The 26026-nt window shown below is 46.2% G+C and overlaps 3 protein-coding genes across 9 annotated transcripts; 2 read left to right on the forward strand and 1 right to left on the reverse strand.

The window, feature by feature from the left end:
* Positions 1 to 1168: 1168 nt before the first annotated feature.
* Positions 1169 to 8077, forward strand: ZBTB3 (zinc finger and BTB domain containing 3). 2 transcript variants are annotated; one of them, XM_030763794.2, is made up of 2 exons: positions 1169 to 1360; positions 1803 to 8076. In XM_030763794.2, the coding sequence occupies exon 2, from the start codon at positions 1854 to 1856 to the stop codon at positions 3408 to 3410; it is 1557 nt and encodes a 518-aa protein (XP_030619654.2). In that variant the 5' UTR covers positions 1169 to 1360; positions 1803 to 1853; the 3' UTR covers positions 3411 to 8076. The 2 variants fall into 2 exon arrangements, with proteins under 2 accessions (XP_030619654.2, XP_022447438.2); XM_022591730.3 differs by lacking the exon at positions 1169 to 1360 and adding an exon at positions 1371 to 1462 and having other exon boundaries at positions 1803 to 8077.
* TTC9C (tetratricopeptide repeat domain 9C) lies at positions 7241 to 15890 on the reverse strand. Of its 5 annotated transcripts, XM_089914697.1 has the most exons (5): positions 15440 to 15890; positions 14629 to 14771; positions 13568 to 13860; positions 9929 to 10111; positions 7241 to 8986 (listed from the first exon to the last, which is right to left on the reverse strand). In XM_089914697.1, the coding sequence occupies exons 3-5, from the start codon at positions 13803 to 13805 to the stop codon at positions 8892 to 8894; spliced, it is 516 nt and encodes a 171-aa protein (XP_089770823.1). In that variant the 5' UTR covers positions 13806 to 13860; positions 14629 to 14771; positions 15440 to 15890; the 3' UTR covers positions 7241 to 8891. The 5 variants fall into 5 exon arrangements, with proteins under 5 accessions (XP_089770823.1, XP_089770822.1, XP_089770824.1 ...); XM_089914696.1 differs by having other exon boundaries at positions 14629 to 15890; XM_089914698.1 differs by lacking the exons at positions 14629 to 14771; positions 15440 to 15890 and adding an exon at positions 14474 to 14575.
* On the forward strand, positions 15119 to 25366 carry HNRNPUL2 (heterogeneous nuclear ribonucleoprotein U like 2). Of its 2 annotated transcripts, XM_022591729.2 has the most exons (14): positions 15328 to 16116; positions 18013 to 18148; positions 18442 to 18518; positions 18709 to 18848; positions 19158 to 19248; positions 19336 to 19448; positions 19670 to 19933; positions 20107 to 20229; positions 20603 to 20731; positions 21431 to 21599; positions 22945 to 23145; positions 24194 to 24267; positions 24525 to 24632; positions 24750 to 25366. In XM_022591729.2, the coding sequence occupies exons 1-14, from the start codon at positions 15576 to 15578 to the stop codon at positions 24828 to 24830; spliced, it is 2247 nt and encodes a 748-aa protein (XP_022447437.1). In that variant the 5' UTR covers positions 15328 to 15575; the 3' UTR covers positions 24831 to 25366. The 2 variants fall into 2 exon arrangements, 1 of the variants encoding a protein (XP_022447437.1); XR_002647129.2 differs by lacking the exon at positions 24194 to 24267 and having other exon boundaries at positions 15119 to 16116; positions 24750 to 24765.
* Positions 25367 to 26026: the final 660 nt, after the last annotated feature.

Raw genomic sequence — 26026 nt, forward strand, 5'->3', positions numbered from 1 at the left:
AGAACAATTTGCACAGCTCTCTCCCTGCCCCCACTTTGATCCCCTATGCTCCTTTCTCCAGACTAGGCAGGATAAGCCTTTAAAAGCAGGAATCGTATCAGAACACTCCCCTGCTTAAAACCTACCAATGGCTCCCGATTATACTCAGAATAGAATACAAACTGCTCACCATGGCCAATGAAATTCCACACCCACCCATTTGTGTGAGGTCAGATTTTAATCTTCATATAATCAAAACAATATCTCATAATAGTTTGAAAACAGAAACAGATGTGAGACTCCAGCTGTCTCATATTAAGCCAGACATTAAAGAAATTGGGAAAAATGTAAAACAATGCCACTATTTTCACTACATATTTTTTTGACTTTGGAAAATAGAGTTATTTTTCCTAGAAAATGAAAATGTTACTTATGTCGGGTTTTTTTTTAATTAATTAATTATTTTTGGCTGCATTGGGTCTTCGTTGCGGTGCACGGGCTTCTCGTTGCAGAGCACAGGCTCTATGCATGCCGGCTTCAGGAGTTGCAGCACGCGGGCTCAGTAGTTGTGTCTAGACAACTAGCTGTTGTCTAGGAACTCTGGAAGATCTCTTCAGAAGTAGTCACGCTCTTTATTCTCCCGCCCAGGGACATTTTCGGGCCTTGGCCCACTCCCTCCTTTCCTACCAGCTACTGCCCACTACGCTCCAGACAGAGAAGGACACTCATCTCTTCTACTGTAAGTTGGCTATAGACTTTAGGCTAGGGACACTACGACCGCATTCGCACAGCTGCTAGTTCTCTGACACCACCACTGCTGAGCCAGGAGCCCAGAACCATCAGACTGGAGGGAGTGAGGCAGCAGGACATCTTGGAGTTTTTGAGAGAGTAAGGGCCCTACAAGAAACAACTGCAGTTCAGAGGTGCAGCTATCGCCCACGGTTACAGCAGAGCCGGGTCTAAGACTCGGGCCTCCTGGGTACCACACCAGCTTGTAGGTTCTCCTTTTCCCGGTCACCCAGCAGCGAGGGTGACGTGCTGTCCGCTAAGACACAACGCTCTGCGCCGTGGCGGGCCTCGCAGCCCGCCTGGAGGACGTCGCACCCCTACTGCCTCAGGTAGCTGGAAAAGCTCAACCAATCCAGAGGGCTCTGAGGCAAAGAAGGAGGTTAGAAAAGGAAAAGTTTAGGACAGGAGTGCTAACCAATCGGGCGCCCACCTGCCTGAGTGACGGCCACCAGCACCCACTTGGAGACGCCGCCCCGAGCTGGGGGGATGGTTAGTGGAGAGTGAACCAATCCCTGACGAGGGAAGGCAAATTTGAGCCAATGATAACTGAGAAGGTGGGAAGGGGCGGAGCTCTCCCGGTGGCTGGTCGGTGGTGAGTGAAGAGATCAGCTTTCTCTGCTAGTTCCCACCCTCGGACTTCTTAGCCCCTGGAATGCGAGAGAGGTTCAGGGAGTTCCCGGAGTGGGGCGTAGAGGTATCGCCCGCAAAGGCCTGGGGGCGAGACTTCTAGTTGAAGGAGGTGCTGGAAGCTACCGGGTGGGCATCGAGGAAGCGGAGGCTGCTTAGGAGGCGGGACTTCCGGGGAGGGGCTTTGTCGACAGGGCGGGGCCTGCTGCTAAGGTTAGGCCGAAGGGGCGGGGCTAAAAGTAGACCACTGGGTGTGACCTGGGAGAACGAAGGGTAGTAATTTAAGCGAGCGTCTTGGGGTCAGGACTGTGCTGCCAGAGGCTTTGGGGTGGCAAGTAATAGCTCAGAGGTGACGTTATGGTTTATGGGAGGGTCACCTGCCCTAACCCCCTGTCCTCTTTTCCCAGGGAGCCACTGGTGGCGACCTTCCTAGGGTCCCTTTCCCTCCGTGGGGTGCTATGGAGTTCCCAGAACACAGCCAGCAGCTGCTGCAGAGCCTCCGAGAGCAGCGGTCCCAGGGTTTCCTTTGTGACTGCACGGTGATGGTGGGTAGCACCCAGTTCTTGGCCCATCGGGCTGTGCTGGCCTCCTGCAGCCCATTTTTCCAGCTTTTCTACAAAGAGCGGGAACTGGACAAGAGGGATCTGGTGTGTATCCACAACGAGATTGTCACAGCTCCAGCCTTTGGGCTGCTTCTGGACTTTATGTATGCCGGCCAGCTGGTCCTGAGGGGGGATACCCCTGTGGAGGATGTGCTGGCAGCTGCCAGCTACTTGCACATGAATGATATTGTCAAGGTGTGTAAGCGGCGGCTGCAAGCCCGGGCCCTGGCGGAGGCGGATAGTACCAAGAAGGAGGAAGAAACCAACTCACAGCACTCTAATTTGGAGTTTTTGTCCAGCACTTCCCGTGGTCCCCAACCTTCTTTGGCATCTGCAGAGACATCAGGCCACTGGGGCAAAGGGGAATGGAAAGGCTCAGCAGCTCCCTCACCTACTGTCTGTCCTCCAGATGAGCCACCGATGCCGGCTGGGGCTGATACTACACAGCCTGGCGTGGAGGTTGACTCACCGCATCTGCGGGCACCTCCTCCACCAGTGGCTGATGTCTCTCTTGCCAGCCCCAGTAGCTCCACAGAAACCAACCCTGCAAACTACTTCTCTTCGGGCCTCCCAACGGTTTCAGTGGAGCCACTGGCTCCCCTTGATGTGGTTTCTGAGAATCTGAGGGTGGTGGAACCAAGGGGAACTGGAGGCCCACTGCAAGGCTTCTATCCCCCAGCTTCGGCTGCAGTCCCAGTCCCAGCCCCAGTTCCATCCCAGGCTCCAGCCCCAGCAGAAGCGGAGCTGGTCCAGGTGAAAGTAGAAGCTATCGTGATTTCCGATGAAGAGCCCGATGCCTCGGAGGAACAGCCTCGGGGTCCTGAGGGACTGTTCCCACCTGGAGGAGCAGTGTATGGTGAACAGCCCCCCCAGCCAGAGGCCTTTGAAGAGCCAAGGGCAGCAGGACTGGAGGAGGTGGGGGCCAGTGACCACTTCCTGCCGCCAGATCCTCACCTACCCTACCATTTGCTGCCAGGTCCAGGGCAGTATCATCGAGGACTGGTGACCTCACCCCTGCCTGCTCCGCCCGCCCTGCACGAGCCACTCTACCTGCCTTCCGAGTATGAAGCAGCCCCGGGAAGCTTTGGGGTTTTTACGGAGGATGTTCCCACTTGCAAGACATGCGGGAAGACCTTCTCATGTTCTTACACACTACGGCGTCATGCCACAGTGCACACGCGTGAGCGACCCTACGAGTGCCGCTACTGCCTGCGCAGCTACACGCAGTCAGGGGACCTGTACCGCCACATCCGCAAGGCTCACAATGAGGACCTGGCCAAACGCAGCAAACCGGATCCAGAGGCTGGCCCCCTCCTGGGAGTGCAGCCCATCCCTGGCTCCCCGACAGCAGACAGACAGAACAGCAGTGCTGGAGGGCCACCCAAAGATTTTGTACTTGGCCCCAAAAACTAACACGCCCTGATGCCAGGCCGGCTCTTGCCACCGTTAGGGGGCAGCACGGAAGGTGGGAAGCATCTCATTTCCCCTGCTGGGGACAGAATGAAGATTCTGCCCAGGCTGTAGGTTCCTACCCTTTTCTTTTCCCAGCCAGATAGCAGGACTTTATGGGGCATCGCATCTCAGTCAACTCCTCACCAAGGGCACTGGGAATTTTCCTGAGGTGTAATCGCTTCTCACTCTGCGTTTGGACCCATAAAGCTAGCAGTGAAAAGTATCTCTCTGAACTGGACTTGCCTGGTTTCTTCCACAAAACTGCACCCTGCTGATTCTTTCACAGCTCTCCTCCAGACCTAGGAATCTGATAACTGTACTTGGGGTAGGGGTGGGGGTCAGGTTGTTTATGAGGAAAAAAGTGGGAGAGGCAGAGGGCAGTGTAGACTTTACTTAGGAAAAGTGTACAAATTAGGGAATTTCACACAATTATGGTTTATTGTTGTAGTTGAGCTCCTCCTGTGTCCCGGGCTGTACTGGGGACTTCACATAAATACTCATTTAATCCTCAACAAGTTTATGAGGTATTATCCCTCTCCCCGCTTTTTTCCCCACAGACGAGGAAACTTGAGACTGAACAATCAACGTTAACTTGTTCTGGGTCACAGAGCTAGTTAAGGGGCAAGCCAGAATTTGAACCCTGGCTTATGACTTCAGATACCATGCTGGTTTAAAACACTGTTGAAGATGGTTAACTTTGAACTAGAAGTTGTTTTCTTTTGTGACCTTTTGAGTGTTTGGTTTTGTTGCCTTACCCCTTTCCCTCTGCTTTCCATGTAGAAAGGCCTTTGATTGACTGTTTCAACAACAGATACCTTTTGAGTGTTTGGTTTTGTTGCCTTTTTTTTTGAGTGTTGCCTTACCCCTTTTGTTGCCTTACCCCTTTCCCTCTGCTTTCCATGTAGAAAGGCCTTTGATTGACCGTTTCAACAACAGATACCGTATTGATGACTTGAAATTTTTGCCTGCGTGTCTTAAATGTGCATTGAGGTCTCTGAAGATGACAAACTGGAAGGCAGAAAACACTAAGCTCCACGGTGGTAGGCGTGTGGGGGCAGACTGAGGACTTGTGAAATGGAAATGATGGGCGCTTGGGAAAACTAAAGCAAGAAACTCTAGATGAGACAATCTTAGAGTTCATCTGGTCTAACTCCCTCACTTAAAAGTTGTGATGACGGCCTAGACAGGTCAGATTACTCAGGTACGGTCACACAGGTGGTTACTGACAGTAGAGATAGCAAAGAAATGGGAATTTGGGGTGTTGGTGTGGCATGGGGGGAAAAAGCATTCTAGGAATGTAAGAGAAGGGTCTGCCCCTGCCTGTGGTGAAGAGTGGTGTTTGTAGGATGGACCAGAGGGCTCCCCACAAACTCTCTCTCTTTGGCACATAAGGAACTGAATGCAAAAAAAGCAGGAAGGAGTATTTAGAAAAAGATGAAAATATGAGTGAATTTTCTGAATTTCTTCTCTCTCTTTTTGGATTTGTCACATTCAGCCCTGTGAACTCGCACTAGCAAGCTGTTTTTGAGTCATAGGAAGGAGACAGAGCTGAGCATCAAAGATTTGGCCAAAGAAAGCTCCTTACTTGGGGTATGATGGGAAGCAAAAGTTGACGCTTAACATTTCCATGGCTGAGAGACTGAATTCTGTGCTTTTCATTTTCCTTGTGTTGGAATAATCTTTTATTTTTCAAATGGCTAATTTTATTTATGCAAATACATTACTGCCTTAACTCCTTGGTGAAACAAGGCAAGATATACATACATACAGTAAGAGCTATTTTAGCTGACTGGAGCACCTTTTCCTGGAGTAAGTATCACATCAAAATGCCTATAAGAATCAGTTGCCTTTAAAAGAGTGAAATTTAAGGTATGTGAATTATCTATCAAATTTTTAAAAAAGGAGGGGGGAAAAAAGAAATCGGTTGCCTCAGAACATCAGTTCCTAAAAGCAAGGCATAATAAATATGTGTACATGTATATATAGTATATAATTTCTCTGGACCATCTGGGGAACACAGGAACCTTGTTACTGTCTCGGCCAAGTGCAATACTTAACTAAAGAGGATGTGTTAACTTGGTGAGATTCTCCTGAAGAGCAAGCATTTGCCTTTAGTTCCCAGCATGGAATGCTTTCTTCATTGGAGGTGGCAGCCAAGAATTTGCAAGATGTTTAAAGCAGCAGCCAACACAATTACGGCCACAGTTGCCTCACTTTATCTATCTGCTGGACACCAAGAACAGTTTAGGCCTGTCTGTAGAGGTGTGATCAAGAGAACTTTCTCTGGTTTCCACTACTCTTGACAGTCCCATCCATGGATTCAACGAACCATAGGCCAGCTCATCTAACCTCTAGTCCAACACTGGATCCTCCTTTTGCCAGGTGTTGAAAGAGAACTCACTATTCCCAAAGGAAACATATTCTACTGTTGGACAACCCTAATTGTTGGATAATTATTCCTTCTACTGAGCCAAAATCGGCCTCCTTTTATGGTGGGATGGGCCAGGTCCCAGGCTATTAAGAGTTTAACCCTGAGAAGTTATTTGCTTTTGAGCTACAAGCTGATTTAGTTTTCAGACGACCACCCTTTGCTCTCCAGCTTTAGAGACCGCTTCCTAGTTTAGGATTTCATTTCTTAATTGGTATTTTGTAAGTGTATGCCTTCACTTGCTCTTAGCTTCACAAAACTCACCATTTTAGCCCTTCACATTAGATTTCACTTTCTCCAAAGCCAGTGTTTCCAAAGATGGTTTACTTCAATATATACTAATACTTTTATTTTTTTACTGTAAAATACATTTATTTCTATGGTTGATTGGTTGTTTTGTTTTGGGGTTTTTTTGTGTGTTTTTTGGCAAATGATATGCAGTGCTCTAAAGTCCCCTCCCCAATTTTATCAGTAAGCAATTTCAGCATGCACCTCTAAAAGAACTCTTAAAAAGACCAAATACCATGATCACACCCAGCAAAACTGTTAATAATTCTTGTTCAAATTTCCCTGATTGTCTCGTAAACTTTTAGTTGTTTTTTCAAATCAGAATCCAAATTCCAAGGGTTTTAGGAGATCTGTGCCAGGAGCTGGGAAGAGACCAATATATATATTTTTTCTTATTTCACACACAGTCTCATAAAAACTTTTAGTTGTTTTCTTCTAATAGAGTCACATTTATTTGGTTGGTGGCTCTTAAACTTCTTTCAATTTATAGGTTCCCCTCTCTTTTTCCTTGCAATTTATAGAAGAAATTGGTTTATTCATCTTATGGTTTCAGCCTGGGGTTTGCTGATTACGTCCCTATGGTATCATTTAACATATTCCTCTGTCCAAAAATTCCTTTCAAAATATATATTTAAGTAAAATATTGACTAAAAAGTCGTATAGGTAGTATGTGATTTTGGCAAAACTGTAAAGATGATGGGTATTGGTTTGGAGGGAAACACTGTTCTAAACTGTCCCTTATGTGCAGTATGAATCCTCACATCACCATGAATGCTTTCTCTTCAATCAAACCCTCAAATCCTGTGTGGAAACCATTAAGGATTTGTAAGGTGAGCAGCCCCCCCCTCCACAAACTTCTGAGTACAGAGATTGAGGTACCTCTGGCTGATTCCTTCAGGATGTGGGCTGGCCAGACCTCCTCCAGACCCACATCTGACTGCCTATCTTTGTCCACTTTCCCGTTCGTTAACATCTCTGTTAGGAGCTGGCCTTCAAATTAAAGGCGAAATGTAAGTCTGACCACTTTGTGTCTTAGAAGTGCTAAAAAGGGTTAGTGCAATAAATTTCTACAGTACATTTTTAAATATCAGTTTTATTTTTTCCTAATTGATGCAGAACATAGCTTACTGTAACATCAAGTCTTAGGGGAAAAAAAGAAAATCAGAAAGCAAAACCAACCCCAAACAAACATAACACACAACCATGCACGACATAATCTGGCAACAGTCTAGGCTTAGAAATTTAAGAAACTTGGAAGAGGAATAAAATATTCAACTTTTGTTAGTTCTGTCCTTGGACTTAAAAGAGTATTTGGTATGAAAACTTTTTGTTTGTAAGTTGATGGCTGTATTATTTAAGGGTACAGGGAGACTCAAAGAGGAGCCTAGCTCATTGAGAGAGAGGCATTACTGATAAAGGGAGAAGAGCTTGTGTACACTTGGCAAGACTAAGGGGTTTTTGTCTGAAATCTGTCTGTGTATGATGGCTAATGATACATGCTTATTACCTTCACTCATAAAGGTAGAAGCAGTGCTATTATGGTCTTATCTACTCTGTACAACTCATACATTGTGGACATTAGCAGAATGACAAAGGAGCTCCCGGTTGATGAAGCCTCCTACTGAGCCATGACTGCACCAGATCTGCGCCTGCACCCATGCCCAAAAAATCTTCCAGAAAGTTCGTTGGTGCTTAAAAGGCCCTAAGGGAAGAGAACCTTTTCTCACTGTTTCCCTCCTCTTTAAGGAAGTGAGCTCCTGCAAAATACAAGGGGGCGGGTAACAAGTAAAGAACAGATCTATGTTTTTATCCTGTTCTTTTATGGTATTGTTTCTAGAAGACTTGGTAAACTGTCTTTCCTATGTTCTTTTAGAGAAATGAGCATACTATAGATATGCACCTATTAAAAATTAAAATGTTTACGAGTGTTTTTTTGGCATGAGAGCTTTTAAAAGATTACAAAATATATACTTAAATGCTTGACTCCAGAAGTTTTAAGACAGAAGGGTTTAATAAAAAAATAAATAAGTATACTATATTAATGATCTGAGTGTGAACAATAGCAAGGACTAGAAATTACCAAGAGAAACAAGAGGAACTAGATAAAAAAAAAAAAAAAAAAAAAGAGGAACTAGATACTTTTGTGGGGGAAAAAGAATCTGAATGTCTGTGGAACATTAAGACAAAGGAATTATTTTAATCAAGATGGTTAATTTCAAATCTTTCATTCTGAGCCATGTGGGCCCAATTTATAATTGTCTAGTTTCACAGTATATATATTTGCCAGTTTGTGGCCTGTGTAAGTTTGGCTTTGGGCATCTGAGGAAACGAAGGAAGAAACTCCTTTCTGCCTTCCTTATTACTTCATCCTCTGCTAGCCTTCTCCTTTGTATATGACTACATCTACCAACATCTATCATTAAAATCTATGCCAAAGATATGATTAATTCCACCCATAACTGACGAATGTTTTCTGGTTGTATTTCTCAAGGCAAATATCCCTAATAATACCACATATTAAAAGCCGTATAAATACATAGATGGAGAAACAAAAACAGACACAGACCATGTAAGCAATAAAGAGTTCGTGCAGAACTAGAAACAAAATACAAGTTCACCTCAGTCAGAGGTATGGGGTTAATTTCTCTTGCTGAGGTTCAGGTTTCCCCTTGATGGGTCTTTATTGGTTCACCGAAGTTCCAGTGGAGGGGCATCTTTCTTCTTTGTTAACCAAACATGCCCAGGTAGAGCTGCTTCTCTTTCCGGTGGTAGCTGCTGAGTTCCGACTGCGTTAGCTGAAGGTACCGCCGGACACTGGCGTCTTAGAACAGGGCAAAGAAGGCAATTAGAGACAGGCCATAACCGTACCTCTGGGCAGAAGAGGATTATGAACACACTTCCATTTCCTAAAATCTTTCCATTTGCATATATCACAACAATTCTATGCAACAGTAAATCGCATTCATTAATTACGTGCATTATTAAAAAATCTTGTACAGGGATGCTAACTTAATAATGAAAAGGAGCTTGGAGAGATAGTTTTTGTCAGAGCAAGTCTCTAAAGCTACTATACATGGCTGGCAGTTAATCTATGTACTTGAAGGTAAGAAATGTGAACAACGGCTCATATATCTTTATTAATTCATAATGGCTTTCCCGTTCAATTAGAGAGATTTTGCTGAATTTTTGTAAGTTTGGGGACCCTCTTACTTCAGTAGCTGCTCTAAGCCAGAATGCAAAACGGGAGACAATTTTCAGTGCTGAACCACCAACACAGGAATGAGTCTGTCATTCTCTTCACAATATTCTTTTTCCCTTGGAAACAAGGGAAAGAAGCCTCAAATTTTCTCTCAGGAGGCCTGTCCTTCTTCTAGGTCATACCTGGGGTTAGCTGAGCTAAAGGATAAATGCATAGTTAAGCAAAGGCCAGACCCCAGCTGGAGAACTGGTAGAAATGAGGATTATCATGTTTATTCATTGGAATCCAGATCCTATTTTTGTCCCCATCTAGGAACTGAAACTTGAAAAACAACATTTTAAGATTATTTCTGGAGCACATACAATATTGCTTTCCTGTGGAGGCAAGAATACAGGAGTAGAAGGCCTGTTTATCATATATCTTTTTACATTTTTTGAATTTTGAACATGTGAATGTATTATTACCTATTTTCAAAATTCAATAAATTGAAAGCTAAAACACTCCCACAGATACTACCTCAGTGGAACAATTTTTTGTACTTACTACTTCAACCCCTTCTCTCACCTTTTGGTTGCCTGTTGACAGCGGCCATGAGGTAATGCCGAGCCTGGTCATAGTCCTGCAGGTGGAAGAAGGCCACTCCAGCCCGATACAAGGCCTTGGCATTATCAGGCTGTCGCTCCAGGACTTTCTGACTGTATTCTTTCACCCGTTCGTAGTTTACTGGCTCCATCTGAAGAAGACAGGCTAATGGGGCCAAATGGAAGGAAGAGAGAAGAGGGAGGAGGACCTTATTACACTAAGTTCCATTGCCCAACTCAAGGCAGTACCAAACCTAGGATGATGTCAACAACATTCACTCATCCAACAAATACATTTAAGTGCCCACCACATGCCAGACATTCTTCTAGCCATTGGGGATACAGCGGTGAATATAAGCTTTACATACCTCACAGTTTACTTCACTATCTACCAAATGCCTAGCACGTACCTAGTGTGGGTCAGGCCCAGCTATAAAAGTTGATAAGAACATATTTTAAAATTTATTTATGGGGACTTCCCTGGTGGTCCAATGGTTGGGACTTCGCGCGTCCACTGCAGGGGGTGCGGGTTCGATCCCTGGTCGGGGAACTGGGATGTTGCATGCTGCATGGCACAGCCAAAAAAAGAAAAAAACTTATTTAAAACTCTTCATTGCATCTCTTCTACCCAAGGCTCTCTGTCTTGAATCTCCCATTTCACCACAATGCTTGTACTGAAGCTCTGTTAACAACAACCGTTGCCATTAATTGTGTGAGGAAATAGTAAGCGCTGTGCTATGTGCTTCTTTAATCTTCTCATCCACCCTCTGAAGTCAGTATGTGTTACCATCTCCATTTAATGGATGAAGAAATCAAGGCTCACAAAGGTCAAGTAAGTTGTCCAAGATCCCACAGCTTCTAGGTGGAATGAGTAAGAAATCTGAACCAAGGACTCTCTAACTCAAAAATTACCACCATTCTCAATGATGATATATTACTTCACTATTCCCTTGGATGAAAGAATGGGACCTCAAACCACAAATCTGTTTAGGAGGCAAGGTTCAGGTCAGTGTTCTGCCTTTCTATAAGTAAGAAGGGAAATGCATTCCCTGTTTCATAACTGTGGGAATTAAACATAGCATTATTAAATCACGGTGCTGAGAAGGAAGGAGAATCAGGGCTGATGTCTGCAACCCTTCTACAACATCCCCGCCAAGTGGCCATATGGTTTATATCAATACTTAGGTACTTCCAAGCGGTCAGCTAACCCATCACTGTAGCTTCATTCATTCATTCGACAACTAGTTATGGAACACTGACCATGTGCTAGGCGGAGTTAGGAGCAGGAGAGGAGAGGAACGAGACAGACACCTTGACGAGTAAATAGAGCTTGCATCCCAGTTCCCACGTAGGAGGAATGCACTAAGAAATTCACTTATTTATTAGTGCTTTGAGGAAAACAGAACTGTGCTGGGACAGAGAGTGAATGAGGTCAGAGTGATGTTTGATTACAGAAGGCCTCCCTGAGAAAGTGACTTTTGGGCCAAGATCTGAATGACAAGTGTCATTCAAGGGACAGGGCATTCTACCTGACAGAAGAGATCCTACAAAGCTGAAAGGTGGACGCATGCTTTGTGAATTTGGTCTATGGAGGAGCCAGATCAGGTCAGGCCGTGCCGGGGAAGATCAGAGTTTGAATATTTTCCTAAGTGTAATGCGAAGCCATTGGACAGTTTTAGACAGTGACATGGTCTAATTTCCTTATCTGTAAAATGGGGAAAATCATAACTACCTTGCAGAATTTTTATAAAGATGAGAGATACTATAAATAAACTGCCCAACATGTAAACTTCACTCACATGTAAGTGAAATTTAATTTTAGTGAGTCTTTATGGAGCGTCTACCAAGCACCCCCAAGCAGAGGGTCTATAGATGGATAAGCTATAGTCTCTGCCTTCAAGTCCACCTGGAGAGTCACGATATTTACAAGTACCTATCTCATTTCCTTGATTTCTGGTCAATTCCCCAATGTGAATTCTATTCTCTAATAATGCACAGTATTCTCCAATAAGAGCTTAAGCTCTGCAATTAAGACTTCCCAGGTTTAATTTTAGCTCCACCACTTATTAGATGTTTCCTTAAATCTACCTCAAAGGATTGCTGTGACACTTAAATAGGTTTATGTGTATATGTGTATAAAGGGCCTAAACACGGTATTTCATAAACATCACCTTAACGAGCCTTCCCTGACCCCTACCTAACACTTCCATGCCTATGGCACTCACTATCCCCATTTTCTTTTCTTTTTTTTTTTTGGGGGGGGGCACTCCACACAGTCTGTGTGATCTTAGTTCCCTGGCCGGGGATGGAACCTGCACCCCCTGCATTGCAAGTATGGAGTCTTAACCACTGGACCGCCAGGGCAGTCCCTATCCCCATTTTCTGCTTCATTCTTTTCCACATTACTCATCACCTTCTAATATATGTTACCTCTTCTGTTAACTGTCCATCTCCCCATGAAAGCAGGGATCGTCATCTGTTTTATAATACTGCAGTATCCTCAGTACCCAATAAATAATTGTTGAATGAACTGAAATATTAGCTGCTCTAGACACTGTTACTTGAGTCTAAGAGGAGCTCTGGACACACACTGTAAAAAAGCTAGATTTTCACCAAATCACAGCTGACAAGTGTTGTAGAAAGCAAAAAAAAAAAAAAATCATTTAAACAACTATTACAAAGTATAAAAACTACTCCTGGGCTTCCCTGGTGGCACAGTGGTTGAGAGTCCGCCGGCCGATGCAGGGGACACGGGTTCGTGCCCCGGTCCGGGAAGAACCCACATTGCCACGGAGCGGCTGAGCCCGTGAGCCATGGCCGCTGAGCCTGCGCGTCCGGAGCCTGTGCTCCGCAACGGGAGAGGCCACAACAGTGAGAGGCCCGCGTACCGCAAAAAAAAACCCCAAAAAAACTACTCCTAATAATTTCTATGGCCTCAACTGGGACCATTAGAATACTTTAATATACTTCAAAATAACTTAATTAGCTCTATGGTTATTTTGCCTGCCATAAAACAGACCTAAGAAGTCTCCCTTCTTTTAGCAGATTAATCCTAGCGATACTAACTCTGGAATCCACCTCTTCATTTAAGGCCAGCTGGCTAAGGAAGATACTGGTTACCCAGGTTACCATCTAGCTGATTTATAGGAAGAAGGAAAATGAGGAAAAGCTATCCAAAATATCTAAGATGGATAACTTACACCAGCAGTTAAAGCAAGTGCCTTCTTTCCTATATTTTAAATATTAAAGAAACAACACTCTAAACGTAGGTTCACTATTTTCTCTATAGCGTGCGAAATTCCCTAAACCTATCAGCATCACCCAGGAGTTTGTAAGAAATGCAAATTGGTACACACATCGCCCAACACACAAACCTCCGACCCATTAAATCGGAATCGTGGGGACAGGACTCAAGAAGTTGAGTTTAACAAACTCTCCAAGTGAAGTCTGAGAAGCACTGCTCTACAGAAACTCAATTAGATCCTACAGATTGAAAATAAATTTCAATTCATGGCAGAATAACTAGATGACGGCAGAGAAGCAGGTCAGTGTTTTCCCCAATGTTCTCAGACTTTCATGTCCCGGCCTTGACACTCTACCCACCCTTCAGCCCTGTTCTTACCAGCTAGGTTGTTGTAGCAGTCTGTCTGGGTGGTGCGCAGTACGTTTTCTTGTTCAGGTGTGAGGGCCGGGCCCTGGGGTCCCAGATTAGGTATCGGGGAGGGCAGACTTGGATCCAGACCCCGCAGCTGCAGCAGAGCTCGATGGTACCCACTCACAGCATCTCGGTACTTCCCTTCCCGGTAACATTGGTTCCCTTTCTCCTTGTACAGCTGGGCCTCCTGCAGGCGCTTCTCCATAACTTTGTCGCCCAGTGCTCTTGAGGAACTGGGAAGTGAAAGAGCAACCGAAGCTCTGGGGATAGGAGCGAAATAACCGATTTTGGTAGCCGACTTAAAAAAGCAGGAAATTCTCCTTCTCCAGGAGGCCTCTCAGGGAATGTTTCCTTGATTCTACTACAGCCCCTTCCTTCCTTCTCTGCAGTTATTTTTCAATCTCTAGAAATGCAGGGCATTGATCAGGGAGAGGACGTGGGAAGAGTAAAGCCAGAGATTAATCTATTTCCTAAAGCGGCGACTCCGGGGGGAGGAGACTGCACGAAAAAGCGAAAGCCGTACTATAAAATTGTGGCCGGCGTGCAAACGCCAGCGGAATTTGCTTCCTCCTTTCCTTCGGACACACCTCCCTGACCTGGAAATGGAAGGGAGTAGGCGGGGACAACTGCTAAAAGAGGTCTATAGGGCTTGCCTCCATCCCAGCTCTTTGTTCGCACTTATTCAACCAGCATTTGTTGACCTCCGGGCCAGGAGTTGGGGAACCGAGGTGAATGCGGTCCGTGCACCCCAAACACAGCCCGAGGGTGACGCGGCCGCAGCGCCGCTCATGCAAGCCTCGCATGCCCCGCGGCCAGCCCCTCGCCCTCAGCAAGTGGCCGAACCCGAAGTCTCCCCGCTGGGCTTCGATTTACCGGCGGGGAGTACGGAGAGCGCAGGGTCAGGCCTCCCGACACCTTGGTGTCTAAAGGGTGGCGCGCATTGCTCCACGCCGCCCAATCAGAAGCGGCCCCGGAAAAGTAATCCCGCAGAAACGACCCCGCCTCTCCAGCCTCCCCAGTGGACCAACCGTGGGGTGGGCGGAAATCCTCTGGCAGCTTCGCCAATTGAAAAAAAAAAAAAAAAAAAAAATCCGAAAGCTCTTGAGGGACCAATCAGAATTGCAGATGACGATTCAAGTTGGCCAATACGGCGAGGTCAGGGTGTCTGTTGCTGGGTAGAAGTTGAAGGATTGAGGGGAAAAAAGAGGGCCGGGGTTAGTTACTGCAGTCCTTGCAAGGTTTTAGAGAGCCCTTTTGTTGACTAACGAGAAAGACAATTGCCAGTAGGCGTTCACGTTGCAAGAGCTTCCCTGCTTTCCTTCTGGCTTTTTTCCCTCTCAAGAAGTGGCTGCACGAATAGACACTAGGGAACAGAGATTAGCGAGCAAGCCCTACTACAACAGTGTGATCGGGTCAGACGGAAGTAAGGGTGGTGACGGGGTGGGAGGGGCGTGTGGTGAGGGAGGTCCGGGCGGCTGCGCGGAGCCCCGGCTGGAAGTACGGAGAGACGGGTGCGCACACGCCTCGGTACTACGAGGCACTTGAGCTGAAGCCAGCCTTTCCCGTCTCCGGCTCCGGTGCGACTGCGCCGTGAAGCCGCTGGCGGCGATTGGCCCAGGGGGTGAGAGGGGGCGGGAGGTAAAGAGAGGGAAGTCCATCGTCCTCGGCGCGCGCCCACCCGCCCGCCCGCCCGCGGCTGGGGAACCAAGGGGGCTGGAGAGGAAGCAGCTCCCTGCTGCGTTGTTTTGGGCTCCGAGGGCCGAAAGGGGGAGGGAGGAAGGGCGAGAAACAAACACTACGTAGCGGAGGCTGCGTGCGGCCTTCTGCCTGCGTGCCTACGTGCGTGCGCTCGCTCGCGCGGGCTCAGTGCTGGCGCGTGAGGCGGAGGCGGGCGGCGGCGGCGCCTGCGCGGTCGGGCTCGGTCGACGGCTCTCAGGGGAGGAGGCGGCGGGAGGCGGAGGAGGCGGCGGCGGCGATGGAGGTGAAGCGGCTGAAAGTGACCGAGCTGCGGTCGGAGCTGCAGCGGCGCGGCCTGGACTCGCGCGGCCTCAAGGTGGATCTGGCGCAGCGGCTGCAGGAGGCGCTGGACGCCGAGATGCTTGAGGACGAGGCCGGCGGTGGCGGGGCCGGGCCCGGCGGGGCCTGCAAGGCGGAGCCTCGGCCTGTGGCCGCGTCGGGCGGCGGCCCGGGCGGGGACGAGGAGGAGGACGAAGAGGAGGAGGAGGAGGACGAGGAGGCGCTGCTTGAGGACGAAGACGAAGAGCCACCCCCTGCCCAGGCCTCGGGCCAGGCCGCACAGCCGCCGCCGGAGCCCCCGGAGGAGGCAGCCGTGGAGGCCGCGGCCGAGCCCGATGCTTCCGAGAAACCAGCGGAGGAGGCCACAGCCGAGTCAGGTGGGGTGAACGGTGGCGAAGAGCAGGGCACCGACAAGGGGGAGGAAGATGAGCCGGAGGATCGGAGCGGAGACGAGACGCCGGGATCCGAGGCGCCGGGTGACAAGGCCGCAGAGGAACAGGGTGAGGAGCTGGCAGCGGAGCGGGTGCGCCCCTGACCCAGCACCAAGCCCTGCATCGCGGGGTTCGATTCCCATCGCCATTCGGTGGGACTCCCCAGGGGAGGTGGCTTTCGTCCTCTCCGCACCTTTTGGGGGGGTTTGACTACCTCTGATGGCCCCACTCTCTGCAGGCGGGAGGTTCCTGCCTAACTTGGTTGCTTGGTGGTAGTGGATGGAAGTAAGCGATGTTGCTTGCGAACTGCTTATGAGCTACCTGTTGGAGCAGCCTTCCGCGGTGCTGGTTATCTTTTCCTAAACCGAGAATGCACTGAGGAATTGTTGATTACACGGACAGCCAGACCGACTGTTGGAGGCTTCGGCCCGACTGTTGACTTTTTCGCCATAAAATTAAGCAATAAGCTCAGTTCGTCAAAGTTCGCTCCATCGAAAGCTCAATATTAGAGTTTGAGCCACACCGAAAATCTGGAAATCTAACATTGCTCCTGCTTTAGCAGCAGCTCCTGCTTCAGCAGCCTGTGGTGTGAGGGTGTCAAGTTTAATCGTTAACTACGGAAGAAAAAATTTTAATCTACAGCATTTAGAATGTTAATCAACATTATTTGGCTAGGGGTTTAACCTTGCCTGAATTCTTACGACTAAATTTTAATCTTTCATTTGAGTAGATGGATGGGCAAATTTGTATATTTGCTGTACACTTAGCCAGCTTTTTACATTTCGGGTCCTTGACTTCCTGAATTGAAATGATTGGGGTGTTGGTGGGTCCATTGAGTAACCTTGTGGAAGAGACTGTATAGAGTTGCCCTAGGGAGTTAGTGACCTTTCTCTCTTTGAAGTAATTGGATGGTTGGAGCTGATCCATAACTGTCTTGTCAGAGTAGGGAGGAAAACTAGAGCTGCTTCCCATTCTTAATATGAAGTGGCTTGCTTTAGTTCCTTTTATAATACATTTTTTAGGCTGCTGCTTGGTATCATGGAATAATTGGAACCCATTCTACAACAGTCACATGCAACTTGCAGATTGTCCTATGTTCTGGAACAAAAATCCCATTACATAACCTTTGACTTAACATGTACCGCCAGATAGCAAATAAAAAAGGTTGAGGGATAAAGGACTTCTTTAAAGAAGTTATTATTAAAAACTTTAGTGTTACAAACCAAAAAAGGCCAAGGAAAAATTGTTTTTTTTCTCCTTTTGTGAAGAATGTTGCTAAATATATGACAACACTTTTCTGCCCCAAATTATGTGCAGTAAAGATGCAGTATTATTTGTGGGTCTCTTGTGACTTAATGGTTTGCTCCTGCAAGTTTCAGTAAAAATCTGTGATAAAAATACAGTTCTGTATATACACCATAGTCCATTAGCTATGTAAGTAAAGCTGTGGATGGCTGTGCGTTTCAAAGCTGGAAAGGCAAACCCTTAAAAAAAAAAAAAATTGAGGCTTCTGTAACATGAACCTGTGGAAAAGTGTTGGAAAACATATATTAAGTGTCCAGCTTAAATCCAAATCTGATAGTCAGGAATCGAAGTTAAGCTATGAAGTTTTTAAAAAACTCATGGGATGTTTCTTTTATGTCATATTGGTGGGAAAATCTGCAAGTTTGACCTGATTTAAGCAGATAAATTTAGAATGCAAAAATTGCCGAATTTTTAATCTACTGCTTGACTGTAATTAGCCCATAATGTCCCTTTTTTTTTTTTTTTTTTTTTAAATAAAATCCCAGCCAATGACAGGAAGATGATCATCTTTGGAAATAAAACATTCTGTGAATGCCATGGGAAAAACCTGGCTCTTCTGACTAGACAGATATGCAGGTCCTCCTTTAGTTTCTGTTGGTTCTGAGCTTATTCTACACTCCAGTATGAAAACTGCTGATTTTCTTTCCCTCCTTTTTGTAGGAGATGACCAAGATAGTGAAAAGTCAAAACCGGCAGGCTCAGATGGTGAGCGGCGGGGGGTAAAGAGACAGCGGGATGAGAAGGATGAACATGGCCGAGCTTACTATGAATTCCGAGAGGAGGCTTACCACAGCCGGTGAGGGAAATAGTCCCTTTCATTGAAGGGAGTGTCTGCTCTGATTTTGGTATACCTGATGTTGACTGGAGAGTCTGGAAAGAGGGGTGGATTAAAAATGGAATAGGTTTTTACAGGCCTAAGTTTTAGATTAAATCTACCCTGAAAGCTCCTGTTGCCCTTTTCACATTTGTTGAAAGAAGCTGTCTGCTGGAATTTTATATTTGCTGATAAACAGACCTGATGTCATACAGACACCTCTCCAATTAGAGGACTTTGGTTACACTGTATTTGCTTTTCTCTCATATGTATAGTTCAAAGTCTCCACCACCCCCGGAAGAAGAGGCAAAAGATGAGGAAGAGGATCAGACTCTTGTGAACCTGGACACGTGTATGTATAAGGCAGACAGGTTGAGGTTTTAAACCAATCAAAAGTGATTTTGGAGATTAAAACTTCATGGCCTGCAGCTTTGAAAAGATTTAAACTTTGTATCCATTCTTGAGAACTGGGTATACTTGTGTTCTATTGGTGGCTTCAAGTGTTGGACATTGGAGTAAACAGATCGCTTCTTTCTTAACAGATACCTCGGATCTCCATTTTCAAGTGAGCAAAGACCGCTATGGAGGGCAGCCGCTCTTCTCAGAGAAGTTCCCCACCCTTTGGTCTGGGGCAAGAAGCACTTATGGAGTGACAAGGGGGAAAGTCTGCTTTGAGGCCAAGGTAGTGTGTACAGCTCATTAGGACCGTTCATTTATTAAATCAGTCATTAGACTACTATGCAGTGGGCTCCAGTACATAGCAGTTTACTGCCCACCAGTATTTTATTAGTGCAGAAAAAGGCACCACGCTTGAACGACAACCGTAGCTCCAGTAACCGAGAAATTGACCCTCATGGCTTTGGTTTAAGTTTATTGACAGTTGTTTTTCTGACGCTGAGTTGTGATAGTTGTCGTTTTCGGTTTGTATCAAAATCTTGTCTAACTCAGACTTTGCTGGAGTATCTGAAAGTTCCTTTTCTGACTTGGCCAGGTAACCCAGAATCTCCCAATGAAAGAAGGCTGCACAGAGGTTTCTCTCCTTCGAGTTGGATGGTCTGTTGATTTTTCCCATCCACAGCTTGGTAAAGTTATTTTTAACATAATCATTTTAGTGTTTGCTGCTCTGTGGGAGGTTTGTGTGTAGGTAACTAATTTGCTGATTATTCTAGGTGAGGATGAATTCTCTTATGGTTTTGATGGACGAGGACTCAAGGCAGAGAATGGGCAGTTTGAGGAATTTGGCCAGACTTTTGGGGAGAGTGATGTCATTGGCTGCTTTGCTGTAAGTGCTCCTGAAAGTTGTAGATTTGTAGCAAGGAGTAAATAGAGGGCATTAGGGATCAATTTGCTTCCCATCGGCTGCTGTCTTTTCTGCCTTTGATGCATTGCTCACATAGTTGTTTAGTACAGCAGTTGGAGTAGAGAAAAAAAAGATTAAATTGTAAGATTAATCAACCTCAAGCTCTGTGTGCCCATAAATGCTCTTGTCTTTTGTCGTTGTAGAATTTTGAGGCTGAAGAAGTAGAACTTTCCTTTTCCAAGAATGGAGAAGACCTTGGCGTGGCATTCCGTATCAACAAGGAATCCCTGGCTGACCGGGCCCTCCTACCCCATGTCCTCTGCAAAAATTGTGTTGTAGAATTAAATTTTGGTCAGAAGGAGGAGCCCTTCTTCCCACCGCCAGAAGAGTTTGTGTTCATCCATGCCGTGCCTGTGGAGGAGCGCGTGCGCACTGCGGTCCCTCCCAAGACCATAGAGGAGTGTGAGGTATGCTGGAGAGTGTGCAGAACCTTGGTGCTCATGCTTGGAATGGTGGGTGGGTCGCTTTTCTTCTGAAAACTTTACCCAGCTGGGGGAAGGGGAGGATGTTCTTAAATTGGGCTTTGTAAACATGACCCTCACTTATTTTTTATAGCATTCCTGGTTCTATTTACTTGCAGGTGATTCTGATGGTGGGACTGCCTGGATCTGGAAAGACCCAGTGGGCACTGAAATACGCAAAAGAAAACCCTGAGAAAAGATACAATGTCCTGGGAGCTGAGACTGTGCTCAATCAAATGAGGGTGAGTTGCTGGGAGGGGTTAGTCAGCTGTGATGTTAGCTCTTGAGGTACCAAGAAACTTATATAATCTTTTCCCAGTGGAGTTGGTCTTTCAGGTGTCTGAGAACAAGGGCCCCACAAATAAAGAAATGCGTTCTCAGTATGTGTTTATGGTAGATTTTTTTCTTTTCCTTTGCTGTGTTGTCAAATCTGAAAGCTGGTAAAGTCTGGAGTTTATCCAGATTGAGACTGGAAATGAGTTCTGTAGGAAATGGACAACATTCACAGCACTGAGCAATGTCAGTGAACTGAGGTGGTGGTGTGGCATTTACCAGTGATTCTTGGGCTTTAACTTAGTGTGTAACTCCTTGTGTTTCTCTTCTTAAACTCATTAGATGAAGGGGCTCGAGGAGCCACAGATGGACCCCAAAAGCCGAGACCTTTTAGTTCAGCAAGCCTCCCAGTGCCTTAGTAAGCTGGTCCAGATTGCTTCCCGGACAAAGAGGAACTTCATTCTTGATCAGGTATTGTTCAAACATTCAAAAGAAACCTAATTTAACAATAGGTCCAAAGATAAAAGATTTGGTATCCATTTAATCTGATAAAATTGCTCAGGGACTTTGCTGGTGGTCCAGTGGGTAAGACTCCGTTCTCCCAATGCAGGGGACCTGGGTTCAATCCCTAGTCAGGGAACTAGATCCCGTGTGCATGCTGCAACTAAGACCCGGCACAGCCAAAATAAATAATATTTTTTTAAATCCCTTTAAAAAAAAATTGCTCAGAGTCAAAATAGGGTGCATATATAGAGAAAGACTGAATTAAAGTAACAGAATCAGGTTACCTGATTATGACTAAGTGGTTGTGTTACAGTTGTAATGTGTTTTGAGCTCAGAGATACAACTCTTAGTGTTTTTACCAGAGAGTGTATGGACCCAGACTGTAAAACACATTCTAGAGGCAATGGAAAGAGCGTTGGAGCTTTGGATTCATGGCTCCACTACTTACTAGGTTTGTGACCTTGGACAAGTCTTGGCCTCTCTGAGTCTCAATTTTCATGTTGTGTAAAACAGGATAACATCATGTAGCTTTTGAAGAATTCAAAGAGATTGTGTAAATAAGACCCCTAATCTAGTGCCTCACTTGTGAAAGATGCTCAGTAATTGTTGGTTGAATTAGTGTTTAATTTTTATTCCTAAAACGTCTATTACTCCTCTTGTTCCTAGTGTAACGTGTACAACTCTGGCCAACGGCGGAAGCTATTGCTGTTTAAGACTTTCTCTCGGAAAGTGGTGGTGGTCGTCCCTAATGAGGAGGACTGGAAGAAGAGGCTGGAGCTAAGGAAGGAAGTGGAGGGAGATGATGTGCCTGAGTCTATAATGCTGGAGATGAAAGGTGGGCTAAACTCTACAAGTTAGGGGGTCCTGTCCTTGGTCCATGCACACCTCACTGGAGCCTCTTAGCACCTGGAGGATTCTCCACATGTTAAGTGTAAATCTGTGGAATAAATTAATGGGTGTGATCACTTGAAGATTAATGAATGAGCAGAGTGAATGGTGAAGCAATAACTCCTTGATTCATTCTGATAAAATACAAAAAGAGAAATGGTGATCGATCACAGGATGATAGCCTTAAGGCAGAGGCTTCAACGAGTCAGTTATTCATTTAGTAAATACTTAAGAGTGTCTACTATTTGTCCAGTACTGTTCTAGACATAGGGAAAGAATGAATGAAATGAAGCTCTGCCTTCACCGAATTTATATTCTAGATATGGGACATGCTTGTGGTCCAAATTAAAATGGCAGTGGTTGGAGTGAATGATCTCATCAGTATATTTTGATTTCTAGTATCACATTAGGCCTGTTTTTTATTTTTGTTGTTTGTTTGTTTTGGTTTTTGATAGGTGTGGTACAAAGCCTTACAGCAAGGTTCCCTAGAAGGCAAAATTAACTATCTTGATTGATCTAGTTTTGTGCTGTTCACCTCAGAGTTTGGTTTTTCCTCTTGCTGCCTTCAGCGCCTGACATCCCACCTGAGCTGTCAACTACTGGCTCTTTGAATTCTGATAATGCCCAGGCATGGGAGCTGGTTACACATTTAAGAGCTGGATTCTCCAAGTTTACTTAGAATGAACTAGGCCAGTCCATACCGGTACTCAAGCACTTGGAGGAACTTAGTTCAGTTTTATAAAACGGAGGGCTAACTGGATTCATCTCAGAATCAGGAGAGCCTCATTGAACTGAATTCTGCTGGGACTCAGCCTCTGAACTTGATGTCTAGAGACTGGCAAGTGTGCTGGCCCATCATACACAGGTGGTTTTAATGAGGACCCCGTACTCTTGTTAACTGTTTTCCTTGTATAGATGAGTAAGTGCCTTTAGGCTGGGGTCAGTTTCTTCTTGAGTCTCTTTAAAAGTGTATTTCTTATCTAACCAACACCAAAACTTTCTCAGTTACTTTTAGCCTCTGGCTGCCTGCTTCTGTCCTGATAAGAAACCTTAACCCAGTTCACTCTTAATTTATTATGGATCACTTGAGAACTTGTAAATCTACAGTTTGCAGATAGCCCTTTGCCTGGGGCTGTTACAGTTTAGGGAAAACCCACAGAGTGAACCCAGCATACTTCTGTGCATTAGTAGATGAGGCTTAGAAAATCCTATTCTTGTAGTGGGGTTTTCATCATGAGATCTTACCCGTCTACGTACTTGGAGGCCCACAAGCTTCTCTCTTACTCTTACAGCCAACTTCTCTCTGCCTGAAAAATGTGACTATATGGATGAGGTGACATACGGGGAGCTGGAGAAGGAGGAAGCTCAGCCCATTGTCACTAAGTACAGGGAGGAGGCAAGGAAGCTGCTGCCACCCTCCGAGAAGCGGACAAACCGCCGAAACAATCGAAACAAGCGAAACCGGCAGAACCGAAGCAGAGGCCAAGGCTACGGTGAGTCCTGGGGACCTGCCAGCCCGAGCCTCAGTCTGTTTTCTGTGCTGAGTGCAGCAGGACCCACAAGGAAAGGGCAGGCCAAGTCAGATCACCAACAATAAGGAAGTCCCTTCTTATGGAGCTTATTTCTTCCTGTGTTCTTTACTCCCAGCTTCTTGTGCTTTTTCCATAATCCTTCAACAAAAGGTAGTTATTTTTCAACAGAAATATTTGTTTCCTTGAAAAGCAATGCTTGAGCCTGTTCATTTATCTGGTTTTTATTTTTACATATGGATTCCCCATTCTCTATTGTAGTTTATTTGAAGGATTTGTGCAGTGAAATCAGATTCTTCTCTTTTTCCTTGCTACTTTGTCTGTTGGATCAACCCAGCTGTATAGAGCAGAAAGTGAATGCATTATTCAGTAATCTGGGGGGGGGGTGTTAGACAGTAAGTTAGCTTATTAGTGGAATTAATTTCCCTCCTGAATGTCTAGTTTGTCAGTTAACACCCCCCGCCACAGTGTGCATTCACTGTGCATTAAAAATGTGTGTGTGTGTGTGTGTGTAATTATAAGTGTAAGTCAACAAAATTTTTGAGTGCCTGCTATGTGCTGGGCAGTGGGAATACCAACAGTTCCTACCCTGGAAGAGCTTATCATTTAGACTTTGTTCATTTGTATAAAATGATGGGTCTGGGTTATATGATATCCAGGATCCCTTCCAGGGCTGAAAGTCTGTGACTCTACGAATGGCAGTTTTTACTCATGTTTCTAACTCTGCCATGTATCCTTTTGGCATCTTAAATGTTTTGCAGGAATTGGGGAGCTTCAAAAGGTGAAACCAAGGTGGCTTGGTTTTCTTGTGTCTCTATTCCTCTGCCCTCCCCCACCTCAGACTTTTTAAAAGATCCTGGCTGGTGCTTTAATTAACATTGTGTGAGCCTGGCAGAAGCAGGCCTCCTATTCCCCCAGAATTGCCTTTGGCTCCGACTTTTTGATTTCCACTCAGATGTGGAGCCAGGACCCCATGCCAGCTGTCTGAGCGCGCTCTCCATTTCTCTTCCAGTGGGCGGGCAGCGCCGAGGCTACGACAACCGGGCCTACGGGCAGCAGTACTGGGGGCAGTCTGGAAACAGAGGGGTGAGTGCAGCTCTCCTTCTGCTCCTCCCTCTGGGCCGTGACAGCCATTCCTATTGGCTTGGGGGAGCAGAGTGGTTTGGGCTGTTTTCTCAGGGCTTAGGGTTTTGCCCATTTAATTTGTTCCTCTGGAAGACTTTATCCTGGGAAGGTTAAGCTTGTTTATAATATCAAGTGAAGATGTGTCTCATTTAAGACGGGGGATAGCAGTGATGCTGAAAGCCCATACATCTTCACTCTTTCTCTTTCTCCTTTCTCAGGGTTACCGTAATTTCTACGATCGATACAGGGGAGACTACGATCGGTTCTATGGGCGAGATTATGAGTACAACAGATACAGAGACTATTACAGACAATACAGTCGGGATGTAAGTATCATCTGGGGATAGAGAGATGAAGGGGGCAGGGCCAAAGGGATGAGTGTCATGCCTCTCCATCCTCAGCCAGCTGTGGCTCCAAGTGATGGAGTTTCCCCTTTCTTCTAGTGGCAGCATTACTACTACCACCATCCCCAGGACAGAGACCGATACTACAGGAACTACTACGGTTACCAAGGGTATCGGTGAAGCCCCTGCCATTGTCGCCTGTCAGCCATGAAGCTGAATCTCTGGGGGTGCCAAGCACCCCCCAAAACACAACCAAGGAAAACAGGGGCTGCCGGGGTGGGGCTGAGCTGCCGGGGAGGGGCGGTGGGGGGAGGGTGCGCAAGCAGGGGGGGGAGGGGGGTGGAAACAAACAACAAAACTGTACATTTTTTTTTAAAGTTTGTTGAAAAGAATATTGTCTTATTCTATAAAACATTTCAAACCTAGTTAGATATTTGTAATCAAAAAACCATTTGCTCAGAAAGCAGCACTTAGGGCTGCCTGTCCTATACCCTGCAGTCAGACAGGAAAAGAACTGAAAATGTCACCCTTCTGACATTCTGAGGCAGCTGGACTGGCAGCCGAGTAAGGGAGAGTGATGGCGAGGTAGTGCGGAGAGGGTGGGGAGGCGTGTGAGGGCACTCTCCATACAGGCAGGAGCGGGGACAGAGGGAGAGCTTGTGACTGGGGCAGTGAAAATAAACGATCAGCTCTTATCAATCACTTGCACCAACTAACCGTTTGTATTTTCTTTACCGACCTTTCCCTCTTGGGATATCTGGTCCGGTGGGCTGGGAGGCCATAGTGTCCCTGTGTCCACGTTCCTGTGCCTTTGTGCTGTCTGGCTGAGGCATGGAGACTACCAGTTGGGCGGTTCTGTTACATAGGATCCCCACGCCAAGGAGGCATGGGGACTGTTCCTGATTGCAGGGCAGAACAGCTTGCAGCCTCTCTGTATCTGTTAATGGATTTCCATAAAATCCGGGGGAAGAGTTGGGGTTGCAGCCCTCAGCCTGAAGACTGTGATTTGCCAGTCTCTACTCTCTGTCTTCCAAGGTTGAGAGACAGGTGGGAAGTCTCTGAAATCATCTCTATTAGAGAATCTGTCCTCTTATAGTTCAAGAGAAGGAACGTTTCTCAGGGTTTCAGCTCACACAGAAACGAAGCAGGATTCTTTTCACTGCAGCAGGATATGTATATAGGCGAATCCTGTGGTGTGGGTACCAGGCCCAGGCGCTGAGAATAGCAGCTATTTTCTACAGTGTGGAGGGCCGGGGCCCTGCTGGCTTTTTTGATACACAGATAGAGTGAATAGAAGAGGGGAGGGTGGGGGGTGGGAGGCAGCTCCGTGGGGCTGCTGGAACTTGGGAAGAGCATGAATGTGAGCGTGTGCAGCG

The sequence above is a fragment of the Delphinapterus leucas genome, chromosome 7, assembly GCF_059928025.1.
Source record: "Delphinapterus leucas isolate spDelLeu-1000000601 "Yukka" chromosome 7, BTC_Dleu_Yukka2, whole genome shotgun sequence".
NCBI lineage: Eukaryota > Metazoa > Chordata > Mammalia > Artiodactyla > Monodontidae > Delphinapterus > Delphinapterus leucas.

Excerpts from the sequence above, each read along its gene's own strand:
- ZBTB3 (XM_022591730.3), top strand. The coding sequence starts at position 1,421 with ATGCGAGAGAGGTTCAGGGAGTTCCCGGAGTGGGGCGTAGAG. Across the intron at positions 1,463-1,802 it reads TCCCGGAGTGGGGCGTAGAG|GGAGCCACTGGTGGCGACCT; the intron begins GTATCGCCCGCA and ends CTCTTTTCCCAG.
- TTC9C (XM_089914697.1), bottom strand. The coding sequence starts at position 13,805 with ATGGAGAAGCGCCTGCAGGAGGCCCAGCTGTACAAGGAGAAAGGGAAC. Across the intron at positions 10,112-13,567 it reads CTGCTACAACAACCTAGCTG|CCTGTCTTCTTCAGATGGAG; the intron begins GTAAGAACAGGG and ends TGGCCCCATTAG. Across the intron at positions 8,987-9,928 it reads TGTCAACAGGCAACCAAAAG|ACGCCAGTGTCCGGCGGTAC; the intron begins GTGAGAGAAGGG and ends CCCTGTTCTAAG.
- HNRNPUL2 (XM_022591729.2), top strand. The coding sequence starts at position 15,576 with ATGGAGGTGAAGCGGCTGAAAGTGACCGAGCTGCGGTCGGAGCTGCAG. Across the intron at positions 18,519-18,708 it reads TCTTGTGAACCTGGACACGT|ATACCTCGGATCTCCATTTT; the intron begins GTATGTATAAGG and ends CTTTCTTAACAG. Across the intron at positions 19,934-20,106 it reads AGACCATAGAGGAGTGTGAG|GTGATTCTGATGGTGGGACT; the intron begins GTATGCTGGAGA and ends ATTTACTTGCAG.